Source organism: Capricornis sumatraensis, chromosome 1 (genome assembly GCF_032405125.1).
Source record: "Capricornis sumatraensis isolate serow.1 chromosome 1, serow.2, whole genome shotgun sequence".
Lineage (NCBI taxonomy): Eukaryota > Metazoa > Chordata > Mammalia > Artiodactyla > Bovidae > Capricornis > Capricornis sumatraensis.
The window spans coordinates 256,466,338-256,488,490 of record NC_091069.1 but is presented as its reverse complement, the minus strand read 5'-3'; the positions used below and the strand labels follow the sequence as shown (position 1 = coordinate 256,488,490).

The following is a 22,153-nucleotide window of genomic DNA, read 5'->3' as shown; positions in this document are numbered from 1 at the left end:
GTGTATTGCAATAGATCAGATGATCAAGTCTTCCAAATTTGGCCAAAACAGATATGCAAAATGAACATAAAGAAAGACTTTTCAATCTTATGCTATATCATTGTACCATATACAATATAAGTATGTAATATCCCCAATCTTGATCACACTGAAATTAGCACTGATGTAAATGTGTGAAAGAAACTTCATGGTACAAGCGAAAGATTGTAAACATGCCGAGGCATTATTTTCCTGTGATTTCACTACATTATACAATTAAAAATTCAATAATTGAAAGGGCTAATATCCAACTACACTAATGTGATTTTTTAAAGAGAATGAAGATCTAAAACAAACTGCCATAAAGTGATCAACAGAAACAAACAAACAAAAAAAACCCTTCCTGAATAACTGAAGACAATAACTTCTTGTGTACTAGGATTGTTTTTTAAACTTTTACAACTTCAACTCCATTGTTTTCATACCTGTGTTAAATGTTCACTTACGGGTCAGAGGTTTCAGCACGTTTTGTGTTTAATGGAATGAGACTTGGGATTATGGTAACATCATGATATGACACCATTTCACAGAAAACCTGAGTCCAAATTACAGGCCCTGTTTTCTCTGAGTCCCAACGCTCCCATTCTTAGAGAACAGAATAAACATGAGCACATTTGTCGAAGACTTGCTGTCTTAATCACAAATGTCTTTGCGGATAATTTCCACCACCATGACGGAAGAGCCAGGAGGAGCATGCCTGTGTGTGCGTGTTTGTGTGTTCAGCTCAGTGTATGCATACACATGGGGTCCCGCGCACATCCATTCTTCTTGAATGAATGTTCAAATCCGTCCTGGTCTGAATGACATGAGAGTTCACCTTTTGCACATTTAGCCAATCCTAGCGCATTGATTCTCTGCCCCCAAAGAAATGCTCTAAATCCTGCCAAAATCCAAACATTACTCTGTAACACTGAGTTGTATGAGATTTATTTCAATACTGAGGGCACGCTTTACATGCTATCAGGTATCAAGCTTTGTTCATGCTTCAAGGAGTCATCTGCATTTGAACTCCTTAGCCTTGGCTCCTTCTGTTCTTCATGGCCCCAGCTAAACTCCTGGACTTCAATGTAGGAGCAAATTTTCGACTGTTATGAAGCTGAAATTTTCTTTTGTGCTGATTGTAATCAACAAGCATGTACTTGACTTGAGAGAGACAACCATTACTGTCAAGAGTGTTATTTTGCTCTTAAAATGTCCGTGGCAGTTCCTCTGTGGATAAGGTATTTTAACAGATAAGGAAGGCAACCCCTGAAAGGAATATTGGGCCATAATAAAGAATAGGGGATAGGGATGAGCAGAGTCCCTTGGCTTCAGAAAGCTACTTCAGAAACTCTGTCAGGAGTGAAGCTTTTCAAACTTTCATTTTTGCATGAATCACTTGGTGATCCTGTTAAGATACAGACTATGACTCTCTAAGCCCATGTGGGGCTAATTTACTAATAAAGCTCCTGGATGATGCTGATGGGTGCTGCTTGTGAACTATATTTTAAATAGAAAGGGGCTAGTACATTTCAACAAAAAAAATTAATGTGAACAATCATATCAGCTCCATTTGCATGTTTTTACAGCAGTTCATCCTTAATTTGATCAATTTCATTCTATACAACAACATTCACTGAAAAAGGTAAAAATGGAATTATTATACTTTGTGAATAGAGTCCCTTTGCCCCAGTTTATGTATGACCAGATAGCCTCCATTATAAATACTGTTTTCTCTGCTTGAAAAAACGAGTGTGTTTTAAAGCAACGATGTAAGTGGATACCGAACCACATATCAGCTCTCGATTGTGATGTCTTTCATGCCTGGACTAAATAAATACTTTATATTATAGCTGATGTCCTTGTATAAGAAGTGCATTTCCTTTCAGTATCAGCATCCTGAAATGTCTGTCCACGCAGCAGGGCATTGTTCCCATAGCCCTCCACCAGCTTTTTTGAAATGCAGCCCCCTTTTGGAAAATTTGAATTTGGGGAGTTCGCTTCAGACAGAGCACTGAAGAAAGGAACCCTCTCAGACGTGGCAAAGGTTGTTTAAAGCCATCAGATCAGAGGAACAGGTCTGTAAGCCTGTGCAGTGTTTCTGGGCGCGGCCACACATTTTCAGTTCCCTGGTGATCTCTGTGTTGGAAGGGAGCTCAGATGTGAAAGCCACTCGGAGATAAGCTGAGGCAACACCACTGCCGTCAGACATTGCTCTGCTGCAGCAAAAGCGTTCTCAGCTCTCTTTCCCTCTGATCCTCCTGCCTGTATTTCTCTTCAAGTTTCTGCTTCTCGGAATCTGCGCAGTAAAAGGTACAATCTGGGCTCTTCCGGATCTGTTCAAACTGACTGAAGTCAGCCACGTACTTGCCAGTTTTTGAGAGAGAGACGACAGGCACAAACTCGAAGCCCCAGTAGATCTCCTCCGGGATGTAAGATGTGCGGCTCTGGCACACGGCGCTGGTGGACTCCACGGTGGCGTTGAGGAGGACCACCAGCTCAAACTCCTTCTCCTTCAGGTTCTGGGGGGTGAGATCCCGCAGGGGGCTTGTCTCATCCAGCACGTGGTAGAACGTCATGGGCAGGATGAGGAAGGGGCTCTCGGAAGAGGAGTCCACATGGAACTTGACGGTGGCCTGGTTCAGGAGGATCTGCTCGCCCTCCTTGGTGACATGGGTCTGGAGGAGCTTCCCCGAGAGCTGGCACTGGATCAGGAGACTCTTCCTCATGTTGGCCACCTGGATCACCAAGCACAGCTTCCCGTTCTGCTTGGTGATGACGGCACAGTGGCTGAACTTGATGGTTTCTGCCCGTTTCTTGGGTCTGGCAATTTTGGCCAGAAAGGTGCCCGTGATGAAGATCTCAATCAAGGTGGTGATGACCAGCTGGGCCACCAAGAGGAAGATGGCATGAGGGCATTCCTCGGTAATGGAACGGACTCCATAGCCGATGGTCGTCTGGGATTCCAGGGAAAACAGGAATGCCCCGGTGAGGGAGTCCACTCTCATGATGCATGGGGTGTGATTGGAAGGGGGCTCACTGGGCTCCAGGTCCCCGTGGATAAAGGCGATAGCATAGTAGATCACCCCGAACAGGAACCAGGTCATCACGAATGTGGCGGCAAACAGGGTGAGCTTGTATCTCCACTTCATGTCGATGACGGTGGTCCACAAGTCTTGGAGGTAGAGCAAGTATATGCCGTCCACTTTGTCGATTCTCACGTTGCTGTGCCCGCTCTTGGACATGACTCGGGGTCTGCTGGCCTTGAGGCCAGGGCCAGCGGTGTGCTTCACCAGGGGCGTGCTGGCCATGCTGATGTGAATCGGGTCCACGGTCCGGCTCACGGGACCACCTAAGGAAAGGACAAAGACGTCCCCTTACTGTCACGTGTCCAGAAAGTAGAAACAGGATGCTCCTGCGAGATAAAAGTGAATGTACGTGGAAGTTCACAAGAAAGGGGACGACTGAAGGCCAAATTCACCAATGTGTACCTGGGGATGGTGGCAGGAGAGAGTGCAGGGTAGAGACTGGAGACAAGGAGACCTGGGTTAGAGTCTTTCTTTCCAACTGACTCGGTGTGTGACCTGGGGCACGTTATTTAACCTCTCTGGACCCCAGCTACCTAATCTGTGAACTAGGAATACAGTCTACTTCTCAAGAGTTTTTGTGATGGTTGAATGAGATAATGGCTGTAAAGTGTCAAAACAGAACTTCACACTCAAAAAATGATGCTAATCTTCTCTTTCTGATATCATACTAACAAGCATCCAGCCCACAGAGGATTGTGAATATTTACACATATTCAGCTTTCAAGGATTTTCAAGTATAGAAAATTTAAAAATAAGTTGACTTAGCATAGGGCCAGTACTAATATAACTAAAATGCTCCATCCATAAGCTACTTCTTGATGTAGTGATGGAAAACGTTAGCACAAACTTTAAAAACTTGGGTACCATTCATAAAAAATTTTAAAAGCTGTTCTTTTGCATGATATAGCAATAGCCATTAATAGCCATTCATTTCCCCCCATAGTCTGATGAATTATTTGGAATCCTTGATCTGTCCCAGTTCTTGATTACAATGGGAAAGATCAAGCTATCCAACAACCGAAAACAAACTTAGAGAAAATAATCAAGATTTATTAATGGCTGTTTCTGCTGAGATAAAAGTTATCAATATAGAATATTAGGTGTAGCATTTAGGTATGGCACAAAAATTCTGCCTTACTTCTTTTGAGCTAAGTAGAATCAGCCTAAGTGTCTATTTTGAAGAGCTAGCAAACCATTACATAAGTACAGGCATCTGACAATGTAGCAGAACAGACTTACCTGAAAGAGGTACTAGGCTGCCATGCTGAGCCCCAGAGAATGCTCTGCATTTACAGACGGGGAAAAGCTGGGGTAAGGCCACGCAGCATCTTATAATGCCTGCCTCGTGACTGAGATAAGTTACCCCTACATTCCTTGGAAAAGATAATGTGAGTGATTACAGGGTTACCACCGGGCTGGCATGATTTTCCACCTCAGTGGCATTTTAATAATAATAAAAAATTTCTCCCTTTAAAATGACACTGGCATACAGTGGTCTGTGATTCATGCAGTAATCTTTGCTGTTGAAATAACGTTGTCTCAGTAGAATTTTCTAAAATAATCCTCTGGGCAAATCCCTTCAAGGAATCTGAAACTGTATCCATTAAAGGCTAACACCTGTTGAGGATGCAGTAAATCTGTTGGGATTTTTAATTTTCCTCTTGCACTGTTAGAGTGTGCTGTTTACTGCCTGCCCCTTGAAATGATTTTTTTTTTTCTCAGAAAGGGGAGTCTCTTTTTCATTTTCCTTGCAAAGAATGGCCCTGTGTTATCCAGAATTTATTTTTCTTGTTAAAGCCTATTCCACTAATTTGGGGACCAGTCTAGATGAAAAGTAGGCTTCCCTGGTGATTTAGACAGGAAAGAATCTGCCTGCGATACAGGAGACCCGGGTTTGATCCCTGGATCAGGAAGCTACCCTGGAGAAGGGAATGGCAGCCCACTCAGTGTTCTTGCCTGGAGAACCCCATGGACAGAAGAACCTAAAGGGCCACAGTCCATGGGGTTGCAAAGAGCTGGACACAACTGAGAAACTAACACTTAGATGAAAAGTACAGGATATAATTTAGTGTGGGCTTTATCAGACCCTTAGCAGCCCCTCTCAGGAATCAAGAGGAAAGCGACCACAGTGGAAGTCTGGAAACATAATGCCAGGCTGGCATGCCCAAGTGCCTAGTCAAGCTCAGAACATGGGCACTGGCAAAGACAAACTCGGCTTATGGACAAGTAATTGCATGCGCTTAAAATAAAATGAAACTCTTAGGGGAAAGTGCATGCCATTCAACCCACTGAAGTGAAAACAGAAGCTTAAGTTTTCTTGTGCGCATGATACACAACTGTCCTGCGCCACAAACGAAGCTCCCAGTTCAGGCTTCTGCCAGAGGCTGGGAGACTTGGCCCTGTTGTTACGAAGGCAGGGCCACGATACTTCTGTTTTAACCTCTCTTTCAAAGGGGCAGAGGAGGCTAGGGATGAGCTGACTCTGTCTCCTCTTTCTCCCCAAAGCTCTTGTGCTGCAATTTTGCACAACTGTTGTTGGAATCAATGACCCCAATGGTCATCTGGGGATGGGGGTCATATACCGGGGAAGAAAATCTAGATGGATGGGGATAAGGGCCTTGGGATCAGCCTCTCACTGTGCAAAAGAGTGGCTGGTGGACAGTACCCCAAGGCTAAACACCCACCTCTCCCTCCCACCACCCCACACCCCCAGAACCGTGTGCTACCTGGGGGCTCACTCGGCCAGCCGGCGGGTCAGATGGCGTCTTCTCCAAGGCAGGTGGATGGTCCTCACTCCCCTTCGCCCACCTGGCTACCATGGGACTCTGCTACTTCCTGAAAGAAAGAGGGCCACGTGGAGCTCACAGGTGTTTACTAAGAAACTGACCCAGTGAAACTGACCCTCAGAGTTCACCTTCCACCCCCCACCCCCGCACCCCCTGGCAATCTGGCAGGGTGCCCGGAATAGATCAAAGCTCAAGGAGTGTTTCAAGAATGAAACTGAAGCCCCAGCCACAGCCCTCACTGTAGAATTCCTACCCTCTGGAGGGAGCTCAGTAGTAAAACACCCTGGAAAGAGTGGGTTAACTCACCCCCACCGAAGCCCACTATCGACTGACCGGCAAACAGGGAGGCAGGAAGGGGAAGTGCAGAGGAAGTAAACAGTGAGAATTGGAAGGGAAGAGTCTAGAATATTTTTACCGCCTGTGGAAATGCATTATTACTGTTGAGTCATAGAACATTAGAGTTTAAAAGAATGTCAGAACCAAGGCATCTGACACACGGTTTTCAAATGAGGAGACCTGGGAGGTTGCAGAGACTTGTCTTGCCCATGGCAGAAAGAACAAGCTCCAACGTCTTTGGGAGCTAGACCAGTGTTGTCAGTGCACAAATCCCTCTTAAACCTCCAAAGTTTAATGCAATCTGTTCTGATGTCACTAGGCTCTTTGGCATTTTGGCATGCCCCTTTTCTGAAATACTTCTTACTAAACTCTACATAGATATTAGTACATATAATGGTACATATATATATATGGTAGGAATGGAAAACCAAAGAAATTAACCACTGTGAGCTAGAGCACACCATCCCATCAAAGAGAAATCAACCTGTAAATGGACAGAGAGACCCTGACCAATTAGGAGAAATAGATATGCAAACACTATGCAAGAATAGAGTGAGGATGGAGCCAGAAATGGTCCAAAGAGGGAAGTGTTAGTCACAGTCATATCTGACTGTGTGACTCCATGGATTGTAGAGTCTGTCCGTGGAATTCTCCTGGCAAGAATACTGGAGTGGGTTGCCATTCTCTTCTCCAGCAGCTCTTCCTGACCCAGGGATCGAATTCAGGTCTCCCACATTACGGGCAGATTCTTTACCATCTAAGCCATCAGGGAAGCCCAGTCCAACGTGGGAAAGATACAGAAAAGAGAATGACAGTAATGAAGATTCAGGTGAGTGACAACAATGCTGAAGCTTCAGATCACCAATTACAGCACTCATCGTCATAAACACATAACACTAGAGCCAGGGACCAGCCACTCATCTAGGTGCTTTTCACGTGTGGCCATAATTAGCCCTCAGAGCATCCCCATGAAGAGGAAACAGGGCCACAGAGAATCCAAGCTCTCAACAGCTGGCACCAGGCTGGAGGGTCCCAGTGAGACCCCTGTGCCCACACTCTTGACCAGCCTGACGAAGACGCTCAGACCCTAAGTGCATGAGAGCTTCCCAGCAGGCTTGGCATTTCCGATTTGGTAGGTTTGGGGTGGAACCCAAAAAAAAACTGCAGGTCTGAAGAGTTCCCAGATGCTGCTGCTGCTCCAGGAACACACTGTGGGAACCAACACACTGGATACAGAAGTTGAATCATTATCAACATCTTAACAGCTCTCCCCTCTTGGTGAATATCCTATCCCCGACTTGCCCTTAGAGTTCTAAAGTAACACTATTGCATATAGATGTGGAGAACATCCGTCTGTTACTTTTCAGAAACGCACAGTCTCCACCATCCTTATAAATAAAGGAAAGCCAGTGAGGCGGCATCCCACGGCTAAGTATTAATTCTTTAAAGGAGCAGTAGGGCTTCCCTGGTGGCTCAGGGCCAAAGAATCTGCTTGCCAATGCAGGAGACACAGGTTCGATCCCTGATTAGGGAAGATCCTGCATGTCAGAGAGCAACTGAGCCCGGGCGCCACAAATACCCTGTGCTCTAGAGCCCAGGACCTGCAACTACTGAAGCCCATGCACCTAGGGCCTGTTTCCACAGCAAGAGAGGCCACCACAATGAGGGGCCTGCATACCACAACTGGAGAGTCACCTCCACTCCTCACGACTAGAGAAAAGCTTGCCCAGCAACAAAGACCCCGCGCAGCCAAAAATTAGACAAAGAAATAAATAAAATGATTTTTTTTCAGTAGCAATACATGGAGAATCTGATCAAAACTATAATACATTATCTATATTTATCATAGAAATGTTATATAAATATTATGTTACAGAATATGTAAGCATTATATGCAATAAAACTCATGTTATATATTTATAGTACACATGTTTATGATACAATTTATGCTTACAATAAAATTTATGTTATATATTTACAGTAAACATAAACATTTATATTACATTAAATATTTAATGTAATATAAATAATGCTAGTAGAAATATTAGCCAACATTAAGCACAGGCAAGTCTTTCATTTCCACAATAGACTTTCACCCACAACTTTTACTAACTAAACTGTTTTTACAGGGTATCTGACTCTCAAAAATGGGATAATCGCGCTAACTTTCACATAATGCTTGGTTAGAAAAAGAAAATATGGTTTAAGAAGGATTTTTTTTTCTCTTAGTACAACACTGAGAACTTCTAAGAATTTAGAACTCTGCTGAGTCAAATTTTGGAAGTTTTCAGTTTGTCCATCCTGGGAAAAAGTTCTGTGTTCCCTGGTGGGCTAACAGAATGCATGCAGTTGCAGAAAAAAAAATTTAAAAATGAGGAAACAGTCGCTGCCTAAACCTGGAGCTTCTCAATCACGCCTCCAGTGATCTCATTCTACATACCTTCAAACGGGGTGGCGAGGCTTAAAGTGAAATTCAAATCCAACTATAACTTCTGATTTCCAGACTAGAATTTGAATTTGAGGGACTCTGACTTGAGAACGCTAGCAAAACAGCTGCCTGTTTGTAAGAAAACTTGCTTAAAAAGCTTTCCCAGGTGTCAAATATTTGTGACAAAGCAGTCTTTTGATGATCTCTCTCCTTGCTACGAATCTGAAACACCTGGCTGATATTTCACTTGAAGTGTACATGGGTTTAAATATTAAGTGCTGAAATATGTTTTTAAAAAAGTGCTTGACAAGAATGTAGTTGGGGTTCACTGCACTCGAAAGGTTTAAAGGTAATGGAAAATAAACTCAGCGAGGCTTAGCTATCCTGTCTCTGGGTCCTGTGACTGTGGTCACATAAACACGCGCGGGGGCCTTTGGCGCTGGCCTCCCGCCATCTTCCGCCCGCTCTTCCGAGCAGCCTCGGCCTCGCTCCAGCGGCTGCGCCTCCTGCTCTGAATCCGCTTCTTGGCTTCCTCCACGTCAGCTGAGGACACGGATGGCTTTGCTCAGGTGACCTCAGAACTGGGCGTGCTCATTAACGACAACAAGGCGTGCCGGGTGGCCCCCCAACAGGTTCCCAAGGGTGGTCCTTTGGTTGTTATCTGCCGGGGAAACGACTCTTTCCTCCTGCAAACCCTTCTGAGGACTAAGGGTGCCTGGGAGGACTGGCAAGGTTGAGAGGCTGTGGCGTTGGACATTCTTCTCCATGAGGAATATGAGGATCTGGTTAAGGTTACGGCAAACCCACCACCTGTGTCCTGTATCTTAATGAGCTGTCTTTGAAGAGAGGAACTTGGAGCCTTGAAGGGGGAGCCACAGTCGCTTTTCCTTGTGGTGGTTGTGGCTTCCAGTCTCTGGGGGGCCCATCGTCCATCCATGAGCCTCCTTCCCCTAGGCCGTCCTGCTGGGAGATGTGTGTTCATCCTTTGGGTCAGATGTGGTCACGTGACCGCTTCAGCCAATGGCATGTCCGCTGCGGTGACCCAAGTCTCACCTGAACGGAGTGAGGATGGCTCAGTTCTGGTTCTTCCCCGGCTCTCAGGGGAGGCTCGGAGTGGACCGTTTCTTCCTCTGGACAGAGATGGGGGCTGGGGTGGGGTGAGGGAGACCCTTGGAAGTGAGCTGCAGCTGAACCCAGGCTGGCTCATAACACGGGAGAGAAAAGAGTCCTGTGACCTTGTTGAGTTCTTGGACTTGTCTGATACTGTAAGTCACTCAGTCATGCCCGACTCTTCATGAACCCGTGGACTGCAGCCCACCAGGCTCCTCTGTTCATGAGATTTTCCCAGGCAAGGATACTGGAGTGGGTCGCCATTTCCTTCTCCAGGGGATCTTCCCAACCCAGGGCTCGAACCCAGGTCTCCTGCACTGCAGGCAGAATCTTTACCGACTGGGCTACAAGGGGAGCCCCTTATCTGATACGGAGACACAACCTAGTAAAAGTCTGACTGCAGCGATGCTCTTACTACAAATTTTTGTATTTCAGGATGAAGTGTCTGATCTAAAAGGTACTGTATTTAAAAAAAACAGATGAAGTCTTGAAATAGCCCTCAGTGTGAACTTCAAATGTTGGTCTATGGCGAAACACCGAATAGGAAAAGAATAAGTATACTACCATGTGTAAAACAGATAGCTGGTGAGAAGGTGCTATATAACTCAGGGAGCCCAGCCTGGCACTCTGCGATGACCTACAGGGGTGATGGGGGGTGGGAGGGAAGCTCAGGTGGGAGGGGACACATGTATACTTATGGCTGATTTTCACTGTAGTAATGTAGAGACCAACACAACATGATGATTTTCCTCCAATTAAAAATTAAAGAAAAGAAATACAAAACCTCTGAAGATTTCAACAGGAAGAAAGGTTTGCCTGATCCCGAAGGACAGCATAGAAAAAGTGAATAATTTTTCTCTTTCCAATACTTTGAAATCGTTACTTAAATTTCTCAGGATAAGGCGATTTTTCAGGGTAAGATATAAGAGCCTCAGATCCTGTTGTTCTTATTTCTGTGGAGCAAGAAGTCCTTGTTTAAGGATCATGTAGCACCGTGATCTGTGATGACCAGCACACCAGACCTTATGTCATTGGTAGCCTTCACATGAGCTGGGGGCTGCTTGAAAAGGGACTGGGCCCTTTTCAAACCCTGGTGGCTCAGATGGTAAAGAATGTGCCTGCAATATGGGAGACTCAGGTTCAATCCCTGGGTTGGGAAGATTCCCCTGGAGAAGGAAATGGCAACCCATTTCACTATTCTTGCCTGGAGAATTCCATGGACAGAGGAGCCTGGCAGTCCATGGGGTCACAAAGAGTCAGACATGACTGAATAAGTAACATACACACACACAGAGATAGTATTTTATTTAATCCTTCTCTTTACCTTGTGAAGAAAGTGTTTTCTTGATTTTCTAAATGAGGAAACGAAAGTTTGAGAGATTCGATCATTTATATGCATTCATAAAGGTTAAAGGACCCTGTTGGTAAGCCAGACCTGTCTTCACACCTGTGCTCCTGTTAACCAAAACTAACTGTCCTCAAAACTAACTTCTGTCCTCAAAACTAACTCATAGTGGACATCTCTCACTGTTGAGCAATGCTGTGCAGCACATTGTCAAATGAGTCTGGCTCCTTACATGTTAGTAGTCCTTAGAGAATCAACAGCTGTAATTGATTTATTGCCTATCCTGTGCACACCTTATGTAAGGAGCTGTGTATTAACTCTCACTTAGATTCAGAAAGGATGAATACCATTATTCCCAGCATCCAGGTCAAGAAGCAGATCCAGCACAAGGTCTGTTTGAGGCTGTGAACCTCATTTCTCACCTCTGTAACATGAGTTCTAGAACTTCAGCGAGCGTCAGAATCACCATCACCTGGAGGCCTTGAAACACGCATGGCTCTGCCCAGTAGGTTTAGAGTGCTCAGCAACTCCGTGGTGTCTGACTCTTTGTGACTCTATGGACTTTAGCCCCCCAAGCTTGTCTGCCCATGGAATTTCCCAGGCAAGAGTACTGGAGTGGATCGCCATTTCCTCCTCCATGGGATCTTTTTGACCCAGGGATGGAACCCGTGTCTCCTGCATCTCCTGGCTTGGCAGGCAGACCCTTTACCACTGAGTCACCTGGGAAGCCCCTCAGATTAGAGGAGAGCCTAGAAATCCGCATTTCTAATGAGCTCCCAGGTGATGCTGAGGCTGCTCATCTAGAGACGATACTTTGAGATTAGAGTTATATAGAATTTTGGGGAAATTCACAAGCACATAAACTAGGTTGCCTAAAAGTTCAGTCCCGTTGCTTTCAAGCAAAGGAGTGGGACCTTGGGTGTGCGAAGGAATAGCAAGTTAAAGGGGCCAAGAATACAAATATATGATAGCTGATGGGTGGCATTTTCAGTTAGCCAGAAAAGGGCCTCATAGGGTTTAGAAGTTCAGATGAATTGTCTTGAGGGGGAAAATGAGAATCTGGGGGGAAAGGCAAGCAACTGGTTTAAAAATTCTCCAAGTTTTCTTTCTAGGATGATGGATACCATCTTACTCAGATGATGGATACCATCTTACAGTAGACTTGAGGATTCATTAGCTAAGAACACCAGAGGCTGGAGGAAAGATCCTGGAGCTTAGGATTGAGAGAGCTGAAGCTAGAAGGACCTTAGCAGTCCTCTTGCTCAGGCTTCCCCTAAATGTGTGGCTCAGATGGTAAAGAATCTGCCTTTACCCACAGGAGACACGGGTTCGATCCCTGGGAAGATCCCCTGGAGAAGGGAATAGCTACCCACTCCAGTATTCTTGCCTGGAGAATCCCATGGACAGAGGAACCTGGCGGGCTACTGTCCATGGGGTCAAAAAAAATCAAACAGGACTAAGCGACTAACACAGATAAGCGGTAGAGGTGTTCCACAAATAAAGTGACTTGTGGTTGGATAATTTGGGGATGTCTTGCATCCCGAACCCTCAAGTACCCCACTGTCTCCACCTACTGTAGACTCACGCTGCACATCTGTTTAGTACAGTATAGCAAAGAAACATGCTTAACCCTCTAAATCCGCCACTTGCCCAACATTTGAGAGCCCCCTGAGAAGGGCTGATCTGGTTTAAACTTTGCACTTTGTATCCAGGGAAAAAGAAGATCACAAAGGTTGAGTGATTTATTCAAGGTCATTGAATCAGTGGCAGAAGTAGGGCTGGAAACAAAGCTTTGTGAGTCTTAGTCTATTTGATGGGGAGATGTCTAGCTCTCATTGTGGACATGAAATATCCTGAGATGAGCTATCCATCACCCCGGACCCTGGAGACAGGGCAGGATATAAAAGAAGGCCTGAAGCACAAGCATCACTTAGAAATGTTCATCAGAAGCTCCAGCTAAAGTGGTCCTGCCCTCGGGCTGCTAAATCAGAAGCAGTGTCTTAAAAACACCCGACTTCCGAAAGGATTATGTGGCTTGAGGTTCTCACTTGGAGAACTGGCGAAGTCTTTTGCGCCTTATTGTATGTTGGAAAAGCATCAAGTACTGCTTTAAAGACAAACCCACATTTGACATTGTATGTGAGCCTCTAATGATCCAATTTGCCTCTGTGGTCAAATATTTAGCCTTTTTCCTATGTTTCCATTCTATTATTATTGTTTCAAATTCCATAAGTAACTAAAAAATCCTTTTCCATCTCTCCATGAGGTTTGCATAGTTATGCTCTTTACCCCTCAACGTAGACTCTTCTAAAAATTTTTTTATTCTGTAGAATATCAAGCTTTCTCTGGATAAAGACAGGTTAAAACAGATACTGAGTTCACTAGCAAACTCATTTTCCATTTTCCATGGCAAAGAATCCGAGCCCTGGAATAAGGTATCATTTGCTGAATATTTTTCTAAAGACAGTTTAATTTCAGGCCCTTTATTTTGGGAGAGAGCTGGCTAACCCAAATAAAACATTATACATCTGTCTGTTGTTATGAGTGACCAACTTCAGCTGAACATCATTACTTAATAACAGTTAACTTTCCTATAGAGTAAAAATGTGCAGCAGCTAAAAAGCAAATGGAAATTTCCTTTGGTTTACCACCCTTGGTCTCTCCATGCTCCGACATGTGAAGAACTTGGGTAATAAGCATATACTCCCCTCTAATCACAGCATGGTTTGGACTTGCATTGTTGTAAGATGACTGGCAAAACAGGAAAATTTATGTCTGAGGGGAAAAAAAAACAAGGCCAATTGGATTGCACTAGACGCCCTAATGCACTGCCCCCAACTTTGTCTTTAGGGAAGAGATTTAACTAGCCCGCGGAATCTTACTTTCTATTCTTGTCTGGATTCATTCAAATGTGCCACAGGGGAGATGGCTCCAAACTTGAGATAAAGAGATGAAAATGTAGAGGGTTCGGGTGTGTCTGATCGTAACCAGTAACCTGGAAATAATTCAGGACAGCAGGTATCTGGTTTTTTTTCAGATGATACTTGTAGAGAAACAAATATTTTATTTAGTGTATTCTATTCAATGAAACTTCAAACTGGGTATTATCAGAGCTCTAAAAGAGGAAGAAAAAAATGGAAAGCAAGAAAGCAAGTTTGTTTGCTCAAGCCCCCATTTCTGGCCTTCAAAAGTTGCTTGAGGCTAGATCACTGCATTTTACATTGCATCATTATATAATTTGCAATACTCAGACTGACTTTTCCCTAAAAATTTCTCACTCACTAAGATGTTGAACCCACCGCCTTTAACAATAACAAATTTTCTTGGTCTCACATTTATTATATATTTTTTACTATGATGAAGGCATAGATTTACAGAAAGTGTGTGTGTGTGTGTGTGTGTGTGTGTGTATTCTCAGTCACTCAGTCATGTCCAATTCTTTGCAGCCTGTGAACTGTAGCCCACCAGGCTCCTCTGTCAAGTAGATTCTCCAGGCAAGAACACTGGAGTGGGTTGCCGTTTCCTACTTAAGGGGATCTTCCCGACCCAGGGATCAGACCCACGTCTCTTATATCTCCTGCCTTGCAAGTAGATTCTTTAACCGCTGAATCACTGCTGATAAAAAGAGTATCGTATTATAAATATATGTACTGAATTTCAGCTGGCTTGTTTTTCTGGCTTCATATTGACTACAGTTTCTTCTGTTCAAAATAAATTTGGACTTCTTGGCCTTGAACAATTAATGATTAATGGGTTTTGGTGTGATTCCCCTGGATGCGAGAGTGAAATTCTCGGTTATTTCTACGCTCTTCATTGTCATGATTGAAATCTCATCCCAGACAAAGGAAATTATGACTATTCCTTGATTTAGAACCAAGGATTTATTTAACAATAGGATGAATGTCAAAGGTTTTGAAATTCAGTTTCACTGTCAGTCTAAACTTTGACCACATTTTTCTGATATAGAAAATGAAGTATCATGCGATCTCAAGCAGACACAGTCAAAACTAAAATTCTTGGACGGTGGTCAAGGTACTTTAAGGTCTGGCAATATTTCTGAGTTGTCCACTTTTCCCAAAGTTGAAAATATAGGTGTTTGTGATCACTGAGTAATAGTAAGAAAATTTCAGACTTCAAAATATTAATAGCATCACATTTAATCTGAGATCGTTGGCACTGAAATTACCTCCATCAGTCAACAGAGTAAGAAAACACATTTTAATCATCTGTTGGGGAATATTGGCCCAATTTTAGTGTTTTTAGGGTTGCCAGATAGAATATGAGATGGTGAGTTAAAACTGAATTTCAAATGGACAGCAAATGATTTTTAGTTGAAGTATGTCATTCAGTACTTGATAAATACTTATTCTCAAAATTAGTCATTGTTTATTTGAAATCCACATATGTGTACCATATAGATAGAGTAAAAAGGAGTCCTATATTTTTATTTGCTAAACCTGGGAACCCTAGGTTAGAGCAGATCAATGTTCAAGAGTAGCTCAGAAAGTTAAAAAAAAAAAAAAAAAAAAAGACAAGGTTCAAAGCACAGACAGCTTTCTTAGAAGAAGAGCAACCCATATTTTCCCAATACTGGGAGTCCTGGAAACAACTCGGACATTAATGGGAGGAAAGCTTTATCATGCATGGTGCACCAGAAGGTGTCAGGAAGTCTTGTAAACCTAGGAAGCTGGCCTCATTTTTAATATTTCAGCTCAGGGACTCTTTTAAAAATATCTTTTATTGAAGTGTAATTTGCAATGCTGTGTTAATTTCTGCTGTGCAGCAAAGTGATTCGGTTATACAGATATACGTGTATTCTTTTTCGTATACTTTTCCATTATGGTTTATCACAGGATATTGAATATGGTTCCCTGTGCTCTACAGTCGGATCTTATAGGTAGGCTGTTTATCCATTCTGTATATAATAGTTTGCATCTGATAACCCCAAACTCCCACTTCATTCCTCCCCCTTCCTCACGGCAACCACAAGTCTGTTTTCTACATGGCTCAGGGATTTTGGGGAGAAGGCAATGGCACCCCACTCCAATACTCTTGCCTGGAAAATCTCATGGACGGAGGAGCCTGGTGGGCCGCAGTTCATGGGGTCGCTAGGAGTCAGACACGACTGAGTGACTTCACTTTCACGCATTGGAGAAGGAAATGGCAACCCACTCCAGTGTTCTTGCCTGGAGAATCCCAGGGACGGGGGAGCCTGGTGGGCTGCCGTCTATGGGGTCGCACAGAGTCGGACACGACTGAAGCCACTTAGCAGCAGCAACAGCAGCCATATTGAAGGGCTTCCCTGGTAGTTCAGCTGGTAAAGAATCTGCCTACAATTCAGGAGACCCAGGTTGGATTCCTGGGTCGGGAAGATCTACTGGAGAAGGGAATACGCTACCCTCTCTGGTATTCTTGGGCTTCTCTAGTGGCTCAGCTGTAAACAATCTGTCTGCAATGTGGGAGACCTGGGTTCGATCCCTGGGTTTGGAAGATCCCCTGGAGAAGAGGAAAGCTACCCACTCCAGTATTCTGGCCTGGAGAATTCCATGGAAAGGGTGGTGAGCTGAAATGTTATTTCAAGATCTCTGAAGCAACTATGTGTTGAAATACTGTGACTTCCACTATGATGAGATCACACCTGGGACTAAAATGATGGTGGTATGTTACACATTCATAGTAAAAAAAAAAAAAAAGTCTAGATTTTAGCTACAGGTGATCTTCCCCTGCCCTACCTCATCCGTCCCTACCATCCCAGGTCACAGACATGCTTGAGTCTACCCCTTTCTCCAGGTTCCATGGACCTGGGTGTAAACCTTGCTGTGGGTAAGATAGTAATTCTGATAATGTCAATAATGTCATGTCTGATAATGTTAACATCTGATCATGTCAATTGGGCCAGCCTATTACATTCTTCTTGATTAATTTCCTGTAAACACTCTCTTGCCGTTGATAATGACCAGCCTTTCAGATAGATAGCTTCCCTGGTGGCTCAGACAGTAAAGAATCTGCTTGCAATGCAGAAGACCCAGGTTTGATCCCTGAGTCAAGAAGATCCCCTGGAGGAGGGCATGGCAACCCACTCCAGTAGTCTTGCCCAGAGAATCCCATGGACAGAGGAACCTGGCGGGCGACAGTCCATGGGGTTGCAAAAGAGTCAGACACAACTGATTGACTAACACTTTTTTTCACTTTCTTCTTTTTTCAGATAGATGCTATTTCTTCTGGAAGAAGAATTGGGATATTTCACAGCTGAAATCACCGTGGACTCCTTTTCTGGCAAGACATCTGTGTGGGCGCTAGCGTTGGCAGTGACCATTCCTCTGGTGCTAACATCATTGGAGCAACCATACCCCCCAGGGAGACAGTCCAATACCCCCTCCTCTGGAACTCACAGTACAGTTTCTTACAGAAGGAAACAGCATCTCAGGTACACACGTGATGCTGTTTTTACAGCATCATGGGCTGATTTCTCAGAACTGGAAAGGTGAAGTTTTACACTTAAAACACTATTTGGGGGCATGCAACTATATGGTAGCATGATTTCATCATAACTCTTACCAGGAAAAAAGAAAGCTTACTTCTCTGAAGAGTAATGTAGACAACAGACGCCTTCATAAATCCTCCAGCAGCCGCTACTGCGGACAGGATAGATCCTGATCACCTTCGCAAAGCAGAAAGCTCTTCTCAGCCCTGGCTCTCTGCCCTCCTCAGCTTTGTCGCCTCCAGAATGTAGCCTGAGTGAGTACTTGCCGTTTCCTGACCACTCGGTGTGCTCATGGCTCCATGACCGGGTGCTGCCCTTTCCTAAGGGCGCTTGTCCTGCTCTCTCTTCCTGTCAAATTCTACCTGTTTCTCAAATGGCAGGTTGATTATTACCTCCTCTGTACTTAAAAATAAATGAATGAATACATAAACCCTTCTTCAGAGGCAGCATAGCGTAAAGGTTAAGAGGACAGGGTCCTATGTCCACCCTGCTCTATTTAAAACGCCCAGCCAACAAGGGCCCACCATATAGCACAGGGCACTCTCCTCAATGGGATGCGGCAGCCTGGATGGGAGGGGAGTTTGGAGGAGAATGGGTGCATGTGCATGTATGACTGAGTCCCTTTGCTGTTCAGCTGAAACTATAACAACAGTGTTAACCGATTGCATCCCAGTACAAAACAAAGAGGAGAGAAAAAAAATCACATAAAAGAGGAGAGGGTCCTGTTTCTGCTAAAAGTTGCTGTGTGACTCTCAACAACTTAATTAAGCCCTCTGAAATTCAGTGTCCTCCTCTGCACACTAGTGCTACTAATCATGCTGATTTATGCTAGGGTGGTGTGAGGTTAAACATAAAAAGCACCTTAAAACTCCACCTGTTCACACTAGGGATGGTATGAGTTAGCTGTTACTGTTATATGTTTGCAATAAACAAAACACACAAAATGTGACTTACCCAAAGAAAATTTACCACCAAGGACAGAGTTCTTGTAAGTCAGCAGAAATCCTTTTCCCCCAAATAGTAACATTTACAAATCATTCCAAATAAATGTACTTGAAGCTATTTCAACAGTTATTCATTCATTTGGTCACCAAGAGTGTATGAAGCACCTACTATGTGCAGCACTGTGGAGGGGCCTGGAGATCCAGCAGGCAAAAAGACTGACTTGGTCCTTGATTTCATGGAGTTTCCAACAGAGCAGGGAAAGAAAGTAAATAAGTCGTTTGACTAGAACATGGGGTGTACAACACGTCCTAGCCTGGGGTTCCAGGAAGACTTCCTTGGGGAGGTGGCATTAAGGCGGAGACATCAAGACGGATGAGCACTTGGCAGGTTAGCAGGCAGGCTGGGAGAAGGATGAGCGTTCGGGCAGAGGGCCACTTAGCATTTGCCAAGGCTTGGAGTTTTCACCTTCCAGGAAGTGAGTTGGGGGGAGTGGAGGGGGTGTGGGAAGGAGCTTAGGGCTGAACCACACCATGCAGGGCTTGGTGGGCCCCCCTGAGGACCATCAGCATCTTCCTAGCGGAACGAGAAACATCTCCAGGTTTCCTTCAAGGAAGAGAGCGGATCGGACTTTCTTTCCAAAATCATCAAGAGGCAAGCATAGATGCTGTAAGTCTGGTTATCAGGCGCTTTCTGTAAACCAAGCTAAAATCACTGATGTGTGTGCGGACAAGGATGGTGTCAGTGGAGCAAGAGGAGCCGGGAGCTCAGAGTCACACACTCCAGGTAGAATCAACAGGCATCTCTGACAGCTGGGTGTTGGGGCATGAGTGGAGAGGTAGACGAGGTCTCAGAGATGACTCCTGACATGAGAAAGAGGTGGATTGGGTGTGGGCGAGCTGCGGATGCAGAGGACACAGAATCTTTACCTGTAGCTAAAAACCACTCCTGCGTTATCAGATACCCATGTTGTTAGGAGGTTTTGATATTGATCGATGTGGAGCTCACTCTGGTACAAAATCTCAGTACAGAAACAGGATCCTGATCTGGAGGTGAGGTTTGAGGGGGTGCACTAGGGTGGGCTCCGATGAGAACTGGGGTCTGAGCTGATGGACCTGATGATGCCCAACAGAGAGGGCTGGACAGGATGGATGCCTCTATTATTTAAGTCTACAAATAGAGTGAGACATGGAAATGGATGAGCTTCTCCTAGACGCAGGGTGTGAAAGAAGCAGTCCCAGACTGAGGCGTGAGCAGCCCAGGGGCCAGGCAGAGTGGAAGGCCTTGGCAAACGAGACCAAGAAGGAGCCAGGGATCCAAGAAGCACAGCTTTTCACTGATCAAATAATCAGAGATTTTAAGAGATGCATCAACATACTATATCCACAACTGTGCAGAGATAAATGGCTTTGTGCACGGCCTCAGATTGAGTCACTTGGCATAGCTTTTTTTCTGGCAACAACTTGACTGTGCATAACCAAAGTTTAAAACTACTTATTTATAATCTTTGACCCAGTCAATTTACTTCTAAGAATTAATAAAATATGCATCAGGATTATGTACAAGTGTGCTCTCTACATTAGTTATAATACTGAAACCTCCAAGCCAACCTGGATTATCGGTAACATGGACCCGATTTTAAATTTATAAAATATTTATAAGCTGAAATACTATGTAGTCTTTAAAAGTCATGGCAAAATGCTAACCACATTAAATTTTAGAAAAGCATTTAGAAAAGCTGAAAGGACAGGATAAGAGCTCTACTTTTCTCTTTCTCTAGATAAGATTAAAATGTTAACAAACAGCAGTTAATCTCTTCAAAGGAAAAAAAAATTAGGAAGGTCTTTTTTAAACCAGACTTTCCATTTTTATGCAGCTAATCTGAAAATTCAATTTTCCTAACCCAGACCATTCCCAAACATTCCAGATTTTACTGTAAATGAGAAGTACTCACTGTGCTCTGCTGAGAAACTTTCCACACGCTGTCGTGGCCAAACCATATGAAATAATTTACTCTCAGAGTTGCTCCGAATATACAAACCCAAGAGCCTACTGTTCAGTAAGTGCACTGGGTTATTATTTCACATCAATTCAAATTACTTCATTTAAATGACTGAGTTAGAAGACTTTGTCCTTCACCCAAGAGGAATGCTGATAAAGCAGGTTTCCTGCCTGATGCTTTTGCTCAGGAAGGTCTTTTTACCTCAGACTCCTTCTCTGTGCCTTGTGTCTGGCAAACTCCTATGCATTCCTTAAAGCCCAGCTCAAATGTCACCTCCTCCAGCTTTCGGAGGGAGTTCCTCTTACTCCTCTCTTCTGCCTTTTGCAAGTTGTCCACACCTGACAGCAATACTTATGTGTTGCCATAATGATCTGTTTTAAAGCTTCTTTTTCTCCTAAACCAGGTTCTGTGGGGTGGGTGGGCAATTTGTCTTAATCCCAATGTCAACACAAGACTTGCCACATGGGAAGGACTCACTGTGTGAGGAAGGAAGAGGGTGGGCAGAGATGATGTTCAAGTGAACTTAGAAACATCCAGATTTAATAACTGATGTAGCCCATCAGTTATGTTCTAGGTCACAGGCAAGGTACGTTGGAGAAGAGGGGAGACCAAATATGTTATTGACTTGAATGACTGAACTAGAAATAAAGATTTAGACTTCCTATTTTGACTCATAGTGCAAAGAATATCCTACAACATCTTACCTTGAAGAGAGAAAAGAGTTTTGCATTTCTCAAATGATGAAATTGATGAGCACTAAATACAAATGTGTGAAATGTCTGGTGGCTCAGATGGTAAAGAATCTTCCTGCAATGCAGGAGACCTGGGTTTGATCCCTGGGTTGGGAAGATCCCCTGGAGAAGGAAATGGCAACCCACTCCAGGATTCTTGCCTGGAGAATCCCATGGACAGAAGAGCCTGGCAGGCTATCATCCATGGGACTGCAAAGAGTCAGGCACGACTGAGCAACTAACACTTTAACACTTTCACTTCACAAACTTAAATGCATATGCTGGGCATATGGGTTTACCTACAGGAGGCATGGATATCATTCAAATTTAGCCCAACAAATTAATTTTTATGCGTGCGTTGTGCTCCCTGCAGCCTTTAGCACCCTGACCATCATTTAAAAAGTGTTCTAAGATTCCCTTCAGCTCTGTGTTTTCTTCCTTAGAACAGGGGTCTCCAAAGTATTGTACCCCAGTAACTGAAGAGGGTACATTAAGAAAGCAATCAAGTTATTCAAGTTTAGCTTCTGCTTTATCCTTTGAAATGTTTGTATCTTGTGCATACTTTAACTCATACATTATATATATTCATAAGAACAAAATATTTATATACTTTACATATATGTCCCAAAGTGTTCATGAGTGTGTGTGTGTGTGTGTGTGTGTGTGTGTGCATTTTTTAATCCATTGCCTTGTGTGCTAGGTCATTTCAGTCGTGCCCAACTCTTTGTGACCCTATGGACTATAGCCCACCAGGCTCCTCTGTCCATAGGATTCCCCAGGCAAGAAGACTGGAGTGGATGCCATGCCCTCCTTCAGGGGACCATCCTGACCCAGGGATCAAACTGAATCTCCTATGTCTCCTGCATGGGCAGGTGAGTCTTT

The 22,153-nt window shown here is 44.1% G+C and overlaps 1 protein-coding gene across 2 annotated transcripts; it reads right to left on the bottom strand.

The window, feature by feature from the left end:
* Window positions 1-2,222: 2,222 nt before the first annotated feature.
* On the bottom strand, window positions 2,223-5,926 carry KCNJ15 (potassium inwardly rectifying channel subfamily J member 15). 2 transcript variants are annotated; one of them, XM_068979739.1, is made up of 3 exons: window positions 5,859-5,926; window positions 5,589-5,593; window positions 2,223-3,370 (listed from the first exon to the last, which is right to left on the bottom strand). In XM_068979739.1, exons 1-3 carry the CDS (start codon window positions 5,924-5,926, stop codon window positions 2,223-2,225), a joined length of 1,221 nt encoding a protein of 406 aa, XP_068835840.1. The 2 variants fall into 2 exon arrangements, with proteins under 2 accessions (XP_068835840.1, XP_068835833.1); XM_068979732.1 differs by lacking the exon at window positions 5,589-5,593 and having other exon boundaries at window positions 2,223-3,357.
* Between the last annotated feature and the right edge of the window lie 16,227 nt (window positions 5,927-22,153).